This window comes from Lissotriton helveticus, chromosome 9 (genome assembly GCF_964261635.1).
Source record: "Lissotriton helveticus chromosome 9, aLisHel1.1, whole genome shotgun sequence".
Classification (NCBI taxonomy): domain Eukaryota; kingdom Metazoa; phylum Chordata; class Amphibia; order Caudata; family Salamandridae; genus Lissotriton; species Lissotriton helveticus.
Window position 1 is genome coordinate 1,073,001,307 of NC_136070.1, and position 15,094 is coordinate 1,073,016,400.

The following is a 15,094-nucleotide window of genomic DNA, read 5'->3' on the forward strand; positions in this document are numbered from 1 at the left end:
GGGTTTCACCTGGTTGCCAACTGGCTTACACTCACCCCATCAATCAACACCAAGAATCTCGGCATACCTATTGACAGCAAACTCAATATGACCGCCCAAGTAAATGTCATCACCACCTCTTGCTTCCATACCCTGAAGATGTGGAACATTTTCAAATGGCTCACAATCAGCTTCAACACAACCATCACACACAAGCTGGTTACAAGCAATCTGGACTATGGGAACATCCACTATGCTGGGATCAACAAGAAACTCACCAGAAGGCTGTGGACCATTCAGAACTCGACAGCCAGAAACACTCACAACCTCCTATGCCATACTCACACTGCACCTCTGGCTCAAATTTCTCACCCACACTTTGAAGGCACTGAATACAGTGCTGCAGCATACCTCAACAATTATGTCTGATTTCACAAATCTTCCAGACATTTCCGCTCGCCCAGACTCCTCCTTGCACAGATCTCATACATATGGAAAAATGGATCCAGCGGTCGAGGATTCTCCTACGTCGCTCCTAAAGCATGGAACAACCAGCCTCTACACATAAGAGCCTCCTCCTCACTTCTCGAATTCCACTTGAAGCTCAAGACCTGGCTTTTCGAGTAGTCCCACAGGCCCTAGGTGTCCCTAGACTCACACCAGCTCAGCGCCAGGATACTCTCCGGAGTGACAGTGTACTCTACAAATCTGCACAACATAGCAAGAGCAGCGGCAAAACTTTGGCTACAACAGCCTGGGAAGGGAAAGGGAGACAGCCGAGGAGCACAGATAAATGCAGTGGAAAACAAGAGAACACAATCTCTGAAACAACGTTGTTAAAAGATTGCAACACTCTCCTCGCTGTGACTAGAGAAGTGATGTAGCCTTAAAAGTGCATACAGCACCTGACAGAAGATGCACAATAAGACTTTCCTAGCCTAGAAACATACCGGATACATCATAAAAAGATGAAAACAAGTGTTTTAATTGCTACAGTCACTGAACAAAGATGTTTAAAAAAAAATAAAGCAAATCTGGCAGCTTGGCATTAAGAAAGCCAAAGTTAAGCTAATTTACTCCCTCCAAGCTATCACAGTTTACTATATTCATTATAAATGTCATCCTTGTATGATATGGGGTATTGGCAAATGCAATCTAGCTTTATTTCACTGTTTTCCTTGAAAATCTTGTTAAAAGGTGCAGAAATGCCCTCTTCTACACCTCCATAAAGTGTACATGTACTATTCACGCCGGCACAACATTTAAGATTCATTTAGTGAGGCATCAAACCCATGAGTCGTTGATTTATCATGTGCTTAGCGTTGGTTGTGAGATCATTTTGAGGATGTCACTGAAGGCATTGTCATTACCTAAAAAAAGTTGCATATATATGTGTTAATTGTGTGTAGTATATAGTAATGTATTTAATATATTACTTTTCCTTTTCATAGGAAAAATTATTGACTAGACAGCAATTTATTGGGTGCAGCTTGTGGGATTGGTGAGTTCGGACTCTCTAGCCCACAGCACCTGCCTTCAGTAAGCCTTGGACTGCTCTCTCACACTAACTTGACAGTCATGCGCTAAATATGGGTACTTGGGGCTAGATGTAGGTAATAGCCAATTACCGAATGGTAAATACCGAATTTTACCGATTCGGTATTTACTAAATCGGTAATTGCTATGTAGGAAAAAAAAAAAATCGTAAAAATACCGAATCGGTAAGATTCGGTGATTACCGATTCGGTAATTATCGAGTCAGAATTTGCCATTGATTCATGGGCCTACAGGCCCATAGGAATCAATGTCAATTACCGAATCGGTAAATACAGATTCGGTAAATTTACCGATTTTGCAAGGGGAACAGGGTGTCGCTTTGACACCCTGTTGCACCCCTGATTTTGGCTTGTGTGCCATGTGACCCACATACATGCCCTTAGGGCATGTGTGTGCCACATGGCACAGGTGTGCATGCACAGATGTGCATGTACACTGGAATTCGCTATTTACCATGCAATTGTATTACATGGTAAATAACGAATCGGTAATGGCCTGTGGCACTGTTTGAGTAGCCACCTACATCTGTATTTACCGATTCGGTAAATTTACCGATTCGGTATTTTACAGAATCGGAAAATTTACTGAATCGGTAAATATACTGATTCTGTAAATATGAGCCAACCGATATGTCAATTCCCAAATACCGGTCGGTAACGGCCGAAATCGGCCGTTACCGACCGGTAATTGGCGAGCTACATCTGGCCCTTGGTTCTTAGTTGAGGGGTCCGCAGTACCAGGTTCCACAGGAGACCCTGGCTGCCTTGAGGCCTCCAGCCGGATTTCTTACAAACTTGAACAAATCAATGACAGAAGAAAGCAGACCAAAAGCCTCTCTCTCTATGCATTTGTACATGCATTTTTACTAGGAGTTTCTTGAAAAAACAGAGACTGGTGACACAGCCAAAGCTGTCCCTAGACCTAACCAAAATAGAAAGAAAAGATTGCGAACACAACAACAAACATTATCTAGTTTTCTTCCCAAAATTGCTACAGCCTATGGTTGCAATAAAAAACACTGCCAAGCAGGACTTAAACTTGCATCTTTGAATCAACAGCAGGAGTTAAAACAACCGTATTGGTCATCATTCAGGACATACTAAATAACCTCACTGTTCGCATATTGTCTCAAAGAAAATATTATTTTGCATCATGAAACAGTGGTTATCAAATCGTAATCATGAGTCGACAGACCAGTTAAGATTAGTGTAGCCAGCACTTACCGTAATGTGTTATGCATATCCGAGAAACCTTCCGATTCTGTATCTTTTACAACAGTCCAATCAAAAACCAAACCTGCAAGAGTACTGAATGTGTTTCCTGAAAATGAGATGAAAAGCATGGTAAAGAACGTAGTTAAGAACAAATGAATTCAATTACTGGATGTCAAAAGTATCAAAATATATTGTTTAACATAATACTTAACTTGTGCTTTAAAGTTGTTACTTTCTTTTAACAGATGTGTGTTTCCACTTTCTCTATTTACAATATTGTAAGATGGCGACTACATCTATTTACTTAGTGCTTTGCTTCTTGTAATCGATATCTGCGAATACTGTTTATGATCCACTCCCTGCATAACTGCTGCTTACGCTTAGTTATACTAACTATAGTCTCTTTTGAATACCAGAATATGATCACACTTAGGTTTATTGTTTGCCCTTGGTGTAATTTGTTACTACCTGGCCAGGTATGGAATACACTGTGGCGTTTTTGGTTTTTGTAGAATTAGTAATATATTATCTGTCAGCTTCCTCAATACAATATCTTTTCTGGCTCTTGCAGTGTTCCTTTCAACTCCAATATGGCCACCGTCCATGTCTGTTACACAAGTTTTGGACTGGTACAGGTTGTTCATGGATTAGTTGAACAGCATGCACATCGCGGTCAGCATCTTGTATGTAATTGAACTGGCCTGGGGGATTCTTTTGCTGTTTTGAGAAATAAGTCTAAAAAAATACCAATTCTGAGTTAATGAGGTTTCCCTGAGTATGTGCATGCATGAATTATGACGGCCTGTTCTAATTTATGTTTCCTCTAGTAATCTATGGATAGACTCAATATTTAGTGCATTGGAGCTAGAACTTTGTGGTTTACCATGCTGTCCTCGAGCTGATATAGGATGGACACCATTTTGCATTAGTGAGTACAATGTAGTTGTAATTTAATGCCCTCTCTGTAGATGAACGTTAATATCTGATTAATTGCATGTTGTAATATTAGCTGTAGGAAGTTTTAGAACATCCTATGGAGGGTGTTCACGGCTAGGGATAGCAGATGACACCATAGTACATGACCTTTGTCAATACTTTGTGATGCTCCAAATGGATCTGTAATTGGGAGTGAAGTCTCCTGTATAGAAGTTTTCTCCTCTGCGTTTGACTGTGGTTTGTGCTTGATTATTTCTTCATCTTCTTCTAACCCCAACATAGAGGTGTTTCGATCTGCTTTAGGCTGTGGTGATATTTTGCTGCCTCATCCAACAGTTCTGTGCCACATTTTTATTTCACTATAGCCGAATCCAATGCCTTATTGTTTCTGGGTCACTCTAAATTACAAGGTTGTGGTGCAACACAATTGTATTGGTAATTTATAGCCAGTCGAATTGATATAGCTTAATATAAAATGTTGAACCATGAGATTTCGTTTATGCTTGTCATTTTTCGGAATGTAGCCTTGGATTGAAAGAAAACTTTAGGTCCTGAAAAACTATCCGTTTCATTCCAAATCGCAAAGGAATCCTTAATGGGGTGAGAAATATTGGTATTCATGTGAATCAGGATTTCAAGATGCATTAACCTAGCAATGCCAAGTTGGTAGTTGTGCCCCTGCTTTAACCTTACTTGCAGTAAGTCATTCAGCATTATATTTTGTCTTTCACATGTGCAGTTGTGTTGAGGATTACTAGGTATTATTAGATGGCAACTCCTTAGCGGCCTCATGGTGAGTTGGCCACAAGTGGAAGGGGGCCAAGGAGGAAAGGAATTGCCATGCCAAGCAGAGAAAGACCGTGAATTCTGGAGGACTGAGGGACCCACATGGCCAGAGCATCAACGAGGGAGATCCCTGGTGACCAGACTAGGAGGAACAGCAATGAAATCCAAACCTCCTGCACTGGATGGCCAAGCTCAAGTGAAGCACTACACTCGAGGGTGTCTGATGGCCGGGTGCCGGAGTGGCAGCCCATGACTCATGACTGGCATGGTGGCTGGTGGAGTATAGTGGCTCAGGATTTCTGTGTGGAGCCTCACCAGACTAATGCCAGGAATGGTTCATGGGCATATACACTCTTTACCTCCAATTTTTTGCTGTAAAACCGGTGTCCCTGTTGCAGCCATAGGTGCTCTGGAAGAGATGAAAATGGCATGTGGGCCTGCAAGCAAGTAGTGGGGTGATTAACCACATCGGTGCTCGATGAGTTCCGCCCCTGTGCTGGAATATGCAAAAACCCATTATACATGACGAGCTGGGCTCGTCATGAGTGTGCTGGGAGGCTACTGCATGACGAGCCCAGCTCGTCATGAGCGTCGAAGGGGTTAAGAGGCCCCTGTGTACCTGCGGTGTGTTGAGTAGACCGTATTGGTGGTTTGCCTCCAGAGAATAAGTGGAAAGGAAACAAATTAACCCCCATCATAGAGACTCTCTCTTCTGCACAGTGAACTGAAGCATCCTCTAAAGTAAGATAATACGTTTTACAGGCAGGGACTCAGACTTGAATTAGACTGGTGGTACTAAATGGGCCATTTGGAAATAAAATGGGCGCCAGAAAAAAAAGGTGATATGACAGCATAAAGAGATGTTAAGGGAGACCTAACCAGACATATAGCGAGAAGGAGACCTTTCTCACTCGTGGATGACCCTGAAAGTACCGCCTAGGACAACAGTCTCTGAAGATGGAGGTCACACTTGCTCGAATGAGTCCCCGAATACAGGTTTAGCATCTATGAGCAACATCTAACTCCCTGTAAGAGAGAGCTGAGGATGCTGAAGGTCATGCCTGGAGAAAATATCTGCAATATAAGATTCCCAAGGGGAATGGAGAACACAAATCTGTAAAAATTCTTAGACACTGGGCTATGTAGAATATTTCCAGAAGATAGGCTCTCAACATGCTTTGTTGTAAAAAGGGCACACCGGACTCCGACACCTAGGATCCTACTGGGTGCTCCACCTAAACCTTTGATTGCCAGACTAATTATATCACAATTAAATACTTCAGTCTGCACAATAGATCACATTATGTTCAATAAATATGCATTATTATGTGTGTTTGCAGAAATCCTTCAAAGGGGTTAAACAACAACTGAGGGCCATGAATGTCCCATACATGCTCTTAATCACTGCCAAAGTCAAGGTCCTGTTTATTTCCAAGTCTTTCTTCTTTGAATCACCCAAGGAGGCGTTGATTGGGTAGCAGAGAGAAGAGATCTTAATCAGAGCACTACCCAGAACCCTCAAGTCAGGAGACGTGAAGAACCACGGAACCCAAAACAAATACAAATGGCACAGATATGGGAGGAGATTGGATCTGATCACGAGATTGCTGGACAGAGACAAAGAAGACTTCATCTCGGGAGAGGCACGCCATTCTAGAAGCAGCTCTAAGTTTCCACCGTCCACCCTGCCACCAGAGAGGGGAAAATGACTTGAGAGGAAGGTAACCAAGTAGATGCTATTATTCCTTGAACTGCTCTGTTCATCCTGCATTTACATCAGCTTAAAAAAAAAATAGCACTTCCCTTGCAGGTAACAGAAGGTAATGAGGGACACTCAATTAAACTGACCCTCACACAATGTGTACTTAACTTACTTCTAGATTAAATATGGCATGATCAGTTGTATGACATTACAACGGGGGCTTTTACCCCGCGTGCCATTACGACGCTGTTTTTACAACGCAAGTCGTTACAACGACTTGAGCTGTAAGCGCTGGATAGTGGAATAGTTTAATTTTCTATTCCAACTCCAGCCCACGTTACAGTAGGGAAGGTGTTGGAAAATTAAACTATTCCTTTTCCAACAGCGCCATCCAGCGCAAGTCGTTGAAACGACTTGCATTGTAAAAGCAGCATCGTAATGGCAGCGCATGGTAATGCCCGCGTTGTGATGGCTGCTCACCGGCATGATCAGTATCCGGTTCACTTAAAACTGCAAACTATATTGATCATCCTTTAAATAGCACTACCATGGCACACTGAAAAATAATGTTTTCCCGTAAGTGGTACACAGGCTTACAGATGCGTTGAAGAAAGAATTATGGGAGACAGGAGTGTTGGGGGGGCGGAAATATGATTTTTTTGTGTTTTCTTAGTTTTAAGATTTTGCAGAGTACAACAGAGTAGAAGAGGAATTCAAGAGATATGCCCTACCATAATATATTTTGCTAGCTGAGAGAACAAGACTATTATATAATGTCCTAGAATGTTAAATGCCTCCAGGAATGAATGAGATAGAGTGCAGTACTTCAGTTTCCCAGATGACACTTCCCAGGTGTACTATTCCTGCAAAGGAAATACCTCTTGGGAACATGTTGTGGCTTCCTCGGACAATGCAGCTATAATAGGTTGCATAGCAAACATTTTACCATGAATTCCAGAGGCGTGGTAATTTTACAAATAAAAATATTTTCCACTGGCAGTCACGCAGGTAAAAAAACAGGCAAACAGGGCTGCTATGTGGCGATAACTGGTAAAGTCGAAGTTAGTTCCTGGTCCTTTGTGAGCATCTCTGCTTCTCTGTCCTAAATTAGATTAATTTGAGGGCCACTAGATGACCTTAGTCCTCCTAGATGAACTTCCCCAAGCATTGACAATAGTATGTGACTTAAGCCACAATGTTACATACGCTAGACATGGATACACATATGTAGAAAAAGAAGAATGAAACTAAAACATATCCTCCTTACATTAACATGCTTGACAGATGAGTAGACCTAAATTAAGAGGTTCTGGTGAAACTTGCATGAATTCTAATGATTTTGGAGACATTTCCTTAACCACAAATTATCGTGGCATGTTTCATCATAGCCAATGCTCCAAACCTAGGTAGGTAAATACTGCCTTAGTGGACTACACCAGGTTTGGGAGTTCTTAAATAAGAACTGGATTATAGCAGGGATCCAGATAGGTCATAAAAATATCTCAAGGTATACCCTAGGGAATGGTCTTTATTTTTGGGCACCTCCGATAGGATTAAAAATCCATGTATATTAGATATCTGAAAAAAATTACAATGACTTATCTATCCAAAAAATCATGCCAAGATGTTTCGGCTCTGTTATAAGCTCATTTGGGTCACCAGCCTTCATCAGGGCTCCTAAAATCTTTGCCTGTTTGCACACTTGTGCCACGCACCAACATAACCTGACAGGCTTGTGGGAACTTAAATGGTCCCCTTAAAGGAGAGCTTGAGTAAGGACTTCACTAACTGATCAACCTACTGCTTACTATTTTGGGTAGAGTTAGTAATTAATTTGAGCTGGGGGATTCTGGTGCTTGGCACCGGCACCTAATTGTCAACACGGGCACTTGTAACAGTCTAAAGCAAACAAAAGGAGATGGGCGGAGCGCTGAAACTTTTCAGACACTCATCCCCAGTCACAGATCTGGGGGTGAGTGCTTGCATTGTTCAACACTCCGTCCATCATCCCCTTTGGTTTTGCTAACTGATAACAGTCTGCTACATTGCAATGCAGTTTGCATAATTTGGAGACTAGCACAACTGTGGCTTCTTAATTCAGTATATATTACAAAAGACGAATTCCTGCTACTCAAGCCATTCTTATAACTTTAGGGGCCAGGAATAGTTTGAATCATTTACACTTTTAGGAGCATGATGGAAAATAGTTGTGTTGGTACTGTTGGCAGCGCTGGCAAGGGCAATGTGTGCTGCAAACTGCCGTGGCCGCTAACGAGGGTTCTGACACTTATGTTTTTGCTTTACAAATTAAACCCTGGGTAGAGCTGCCCTTTCTTAAAATGGTCATACTTCCCAAACTCCTATATACCCACCAAAATCTTCTCCATTAAAAATTATCATGGAAATAGCAGATCTTCAGCTGTATTACTGGGCTTCCAATTGGCAAACATAATTAATTGGTTACAACGGGATAGAAATTCTTGAACTGGCCTTATTTGAAGCACTCCAATTTATGGACACCCAGAAACCAAAGTCCCTTCCTTCCAAGAAGAGTAATTTTAAACTGTTGGTCCATCGCTATGTACAGAATAGGAAATGCACTTAAGACATGCAAGTGCAGACATGGTTGAGAAACTTGGTTACTTTCTCAATATTTGAATAATAGATATTCCAAGGCATGGGGTACCCACATAAAAATGTTACATTTAAATGTGTTATTAAATTCTTCAGACCTATTGTCGAGTTTATGCATTGACTATGTTCACCTGCTGTTTTTGACATTGAGTTTCCTCACAGTCCGTAGGATCCCACATATTAGGCCAACACTAGACCAGCTACCATAGACATACCTACCAAGACATGGGGTCTCTCACCACCTACTCACCCCCCCCCCCCCCCCCCCAACACATTTCAACCTAAGCTTTTCTCAGCCCCTAAGAGGCATAAACTGTACAAGTTTTCATTTAACTTTTCATCCGACCATTGTAAATGTATGGTTGATGCGTTGTCTTCAGGATGTAATTTCTTGCAAAATGTTAATAAAGAATTACAACACAAAACTCGTAAAACAAGTCTTATATATAAAAAAGTGAACATTATTACACATATGGTGTTCCCCACACGATTGTTACCAAGTAAACACTAGCAGAAATCTTGAGGGTGGAAACACTACATCTTCAGAGTTTTTTACACCAGTAACCTGGGGAAACACATTATTGAGACCTTATTATCCATATCAATGTGCAAATATTGGAATGACTTAGCAATACTGCCCTCAAACAATACCACACCAGGCGTCATCACCATGTATCAGGTGAAGTATTACCGTGGCAATTAAAGGGCACACATAATTAAGCCCGACATTAAGTCACATGTTTGGAGGGTAGTGGGACAGAGTAGGGGGTATGAGGTAAAGAGTGGAGGGCAGGGGGAAAAGAGTGGAGGGCAGGGGGAAAAGAGTGGAGGGCAGGGGGGAAAGAGTGGAGGGCAGGGGGAACAGAGTGGAGGGCAGGGGCAACAGAGTGGAGGGCAGGGGGAACAGAGTGGAGGGCAGGGGGAACAGAGTGGAGGGCAGGGGGACAAGAGCATGATTGAGATAGATGTGCTTAATGGGTACAGACCCTTGTAATGTTTACAGAATCAGCACATTTTAGAGCTGCGTCTGTGGCAGATAAGATTCCAGCAAATGTCACGAACATATCAGTCGAAAGTAATGTAGGACATATATGAAACACTTTCTTAACCTTCTAAAAAAAGTTCCACTGTTCTCTCACTTTCTGAAATAATGTGCCTACCTTTCAGATACTATAAGAAATTAACGGCTGAATGTATACTTGAACAAATGCTAGGAAAGTTTAAACACAGTGGTAAATGCTGGACTTTGTGACACTAAACTAAGAGAGTAATAATCTTGCAAAGAAACGGAGCTCTGAAGCTAAAATGACCAAAAGCAGAGCAGTCTTCGTACGACAGACAGCATGCTGCAAAAGCGAGTCAACGCGGTCTTCTTCCCTTCTGGATACTTTGAGGTGCCAAACGGTCATCATGGTAAAATGTAACATTTTCTGGTGAAAGGAAGTTTGCTATATTGTGACTCTGAATATTAGAAACGGTAACAAATCTTGAGAGAATCATCAAATGTGGTCAGCAGCTGCTTTTACACAAAAAAACAATGCATTACACAGTCTCTTTTCTGTAACCAATAGATTACTAGCAGAACTTAAATGCCAGCTGTCTAAAGTGCCACAGTCCACCTAATATGCTTCCGCAGAACCATTTTGCCCCACCCTGTAATGTGAAGAATGAACCCATGGTCTTTTTTTTATTTTTCAACACACGGGTTGTTTTTATCAAACTTGCAGTGTGCCGTGTTTTTAATTCTTTAATGGATGCATACTAAGTTATCACACATTTATATCATGAATTTATAATTTATCCAAGAGGTACCACCATCAATGTGTAAATTAACACATATCTTTGTCTCTTTTCAGGACCTCATAAACAGTAAAGGCTGTGGTTCTTCTTCAAACCTGCAGGTTCACTGGGCCATTCATGTTTCTGTTTTTCCAGGCGCATCAGAACACTGGGTGAGAAAATAATTAAATGGCATGATCCAAGATGGCTCGAAACAACTGATGGGCAGCATGCCGAACAAATCAAACATTCACCCCCAGTCACAGATCTGGGTTTAATTGTTCTTTTACTCTTCACGCCACTGTAGCTTGGACCCAGCCTTAAGCACATCAGTCTTGACCCTGATCCCCATAGGAACAGTCCCACCAGAACTACCAGGCCAGGTTCTCCTTGAACTGGAAAAAAAGCATCCTATGACCAGTTTGGAAGTATCACCCCTCATCAGCCAGGCTAACTTGAATCCAGTGTTCCAAGATGGAGCACGGTGCCAAGAGGTTCTTGACGAGGGGCAAGGTCAGAGGTTCAAGGCGAGGGTTTCGCTTCTACTACCATTAATAACTACATGGGTATGTTTACCTCCACTTCAGATAGCTCGGCTATTGTACATTATGTAGGTAGAAAGCTGCATGAAGAATAACATCGGAGAAAGCTACTGCAGTGATTCCAATCTTCTGCAGATCAATGATCAACAGGAAGAGGGCTGTGCTGGAGTCTCACTTGAGTTGCAAGGCCATCTTCCGCTGTACCTGCCAAAGGACTGTTGCCATCCGCACAGGCTGCTTTACTTTTTAAAGGTATATTTAAAAACAAAACTGTTTAGCTTCTAGGAGCATGACATGTCATTTTAGAAATTATTTGTGAAAATGCATTTCTGCCTCCAGTTTTACATATTCATCAAATTCCCATGCTACAGCTATACATTTCTATTTCATTTACAAATTCTTTGTTTTTCCATTTCCAGTCGACATGAACATCAAATGCATCTCTGGGACCCGTTACATAAAATAAGTTGCCCTCCACTCAAGAAAAGTCAAACAATCCGCACTGATTGGCTGCGGTCCTTCCTAGTTACATAATAGTTAACTGGGATCTTGAGAACCGGCCAGCAATCTCCTTTGGTACTGGACCTTCAGAATCCTCCTGGGAGTTTATAAAATGTTTTTGATGTAGCACATCTAGCCGCATTTCTTCCCTTTCAAAGTTGTTCCACAAATTATATATGTTAATAATATCCTGTTCACTGGGACTCAATTCACCAGCCTCACAAGTGTGCAAAGACTTCGTTTGCTGTGCCAAAATTGGACTTCCTGACCTGTAGGTCACAACAGGTGTCAAGGGTGACTTCTTAACACACTGAGCCATTTGTCAGACACTTCAGGTTCTACAGAGGCACGCCCCCTCTCCGCCCATCCCCCCCTCATTGGGCTGTGCAGCTTTGGGCTAAGAAGCTCCATTGTGCTCTACAAGTCCACCCTCTTACCTACTTAGTTTCAAAAAGCATTTCCTAATCTTCAGCTCATCGAAATCCAGCATTGAGATGGAGAGTCTCAAGTGAACTCCTTCCTGACAGTGACCAGCCACTCTACCATCTACATCCTAAAAAAAGTGTTCCGGCAGAAAACTGAAGTCTCACTCATTGTTTTACAATGGACTCTTTTTGAAGGTCCTTGCTGGCAAATGATTTGCAATGGGCCAAGGGGTGTGAACGTTTCCAATCAAAAGTGTAAGAACCTCATTAGTTCCCTTAGACTGGCAGTTGTCTAGAATATTCATAGTTGAATAAGTACTCAAAGTTAAACTTAGGTACCTCAAATCAGATTGTAGATTTAGTCATTTAAGTCAAATTACATTTGATATTAATTGCTAGGACAGTTCCTGAGATGCAAAACAAAAACCAATTTATATTTATCGTTATAAAAACTCCTACAGCACTGCGTTGAGTGGTCATCGCTCCACTTTAACCTGCACTAAATTCACCATAAACTGTGGTGTAAATAAACAGGCTTTTTGCAGGTTGCCCCACTTCTAGCCCCTATTTGGACTACTAGCTGCTGTTTTTTCGGCTCGGAGTGCACTGAGGCATGCTACCCAGACATCAGTGCCAGTGTTCTAACCCATTACAAAGGAATGCAGATTTGGCTATCCAAAATTGGCACAAACTGACTTTCTTATAAGTTTTTAGTATATGGTACACATAGAATGTAAGGCAGAGTAGAGTGTCCACCCAGGGCTGCAGCACGGGTTGGGCACAATGTGTGTGACAGAGTACAAAATTGCTCCCAGCCTTCCAACGCAGCCTAGAAGAGCAGTTTTAAAACTGCCAGGTCTACTTGGCCATCTAAACCATCGGCAAAGCCCCCACTTCCCTTAACAATATATGCAAGTTTCACTTTAAAAGTACATCGGCAAACTTGCATATGGATTTATTTCTTCGCCTAACGTGTTTCGGCGCTATGAGCTCCTTGATCACAGGCATCCATTATCACAACGCGGTCATTGTGAAAGGCATCAATGTCCGCTATTTATTGGTGTGAGAGCCCTCTGGTGGGCATCTCTAGTGACGGCATTAAGTATTGCCGGCTGGTCCTTGTAGTGCCTTTACATTTAATTTTTCCCTGTAGTAGGTGCCGTGTTGGTATAATTAATTCTATATGGATTCAGTCCCCAGTGGGCCTCCACTTACAGTTCGTCGATTTTTTTGTATAGCCTGCTACTTCCAAAATTGAGCTTGGAATAGTTCCTGACACTCGCGGCCCCCTTTTGTTCTGGGGTGGTGCAGATTCCGCGGCTGGACAGCCGCTATAATTTTTTATCAAAAAGAGCTCATAGTCCCAAAATGCGTTAGGCGAAGAAATAAATCCATATGCAAGTTTCCTGATGTGCTTTTAATGTGTCTGCCATGGAGTGCACTTCCAATCGAGGATGCTTAGTTTAATTTATTTTATATATATATATATATATATATATATATACACACACACATACAAAAAAGAAGGAGAGAACTCTGGGTAGTTCCCAAGTTTAGGTGAAAGGCAGCTCCTGTATAGAGCACCCTCAACCCCAGCGACACTCTAAATTTGCTCACCTCAAATGTCTTCTTTTCTATCAAAGTTTTTAAGCATAGGATTAGCACAGTGCTATCCACGCCGAGCTGTAAAATGACAAAAGCCATTTACCACTCCAGGCACAATATTGTGCGAGTCTTACTGGCGTGGAGTCACGATTGCTGCTTTGATGTAGATATAGATATATATATATATATATATATATATATATATACACACATATATATATATATATATATATATATATACATACACACACACACACACACACACACGAGCATAAGACGTGCATGTAGAATCAGTAAAGGATGATGGAAATGAATCATTTAACGATGAAGATAGTTGCCTCTGTTCCAAACCCTGCCCCTTTTTAGTAAAATTATTATTAAATTCAAGCAAACCCCCGGCTGGGGGTTTTTTTCTGCGCACTTTAATATTAGGCACTTAAGCACATGCACTTTACTTGTCATTGACAGGGACACTGTATAAAACAAGGTAGATACAGACGATTTGCTAGTTAGCAAAAGGGAAATATGATATAAAAATGTAGATGCTCTGTGTTAATCATGATGGACGATTTTTCTTTTTTAACATTCAGGGCAATGACAGTTTAAGGAATTGGGTAACATTAATTGATAGTTCAAAAAGATTTTTATGCATTTATGCAGATATAATGAAATGTTTTTACCATTCCCGTACAACGCACAATATTTGCTGTTTTAAACTAATGGTATTACGTAATTTTAACGAAGTCTGTTTTCCCGACATTGACAAGGTTTGCAATATAAAGTCTGTTCTCTATGTCCTTGCAAGTAGTACGATGACAGACACGAGTGGCGATTGGCTAATGTGGTTTTTAAATACGAAAGGGGTGAACTTTATACAAATGACCGGTGAGCAAGGCGGCTGAGTCAGCCGAAACGCGTCTGGTGTTTGGGGCACAGCACAATGCACTTTTGAAAATTAAAAAATAAGACATTGTTTGAGTCCGTTTCTCCGTTTTTTGCTGAAACTAGCAAGTTGGAGTTGGAGATAGATAGATAGATAGATAGATTAGATAGATTGGATAGATTGGATAGATAGATAGATAGATGATTTTGAGGAATACTGTCCTGGTCGAAAATATCTTGAAACTCTCTGGAGTGCGAGTCTTACTGGCATGGAGTCACGATTGCTGCTTTGATATAGATATAGATATAGATACATATATACACACACACACACACACACACACACACACACACAAGAGCATAAAACGTGCATGTAGAATCAGTAAAGGATGATGAAAAGAAAAGAGGCAAGCTCACTGTTACTGAAAAAGATGTTACAGCACTGCCTGACCCACTGCCGTATCACTGCAAACTGCAGATTCCAAACAGTAATGTCTGGTAAAGGTGTGTGTATTCTTCCAGGTAGCTTTCCGGCAGATGTCCTGAAGCAAC

At 41.5% G+C, this 15,094-nt stretch overlaps 1 protein-coding gene across 1 annotated transcript in view; it reads right to left on the reverse strand.

The window, feature by feature from the left end:
* The window catches only part of NUP210 (nucleoporin 210), a 524,741-nt gene that overhangs the window by 415,167 nt on the left and 94,480 nt on the right, over window positions 1–15,094 (reverse strand). Inside the window, exon 4 of the mRNA XM_078661451.1 lies at window positions 2,760–2,856. Within this exon, the coding sequence (XP_078517577.1) occupies window positions 2,760–2,856 (97 nt within the window). The remainder of the gene's footprint in view (window positions 1–2,759; window positions 2,857–15,094) is intronic.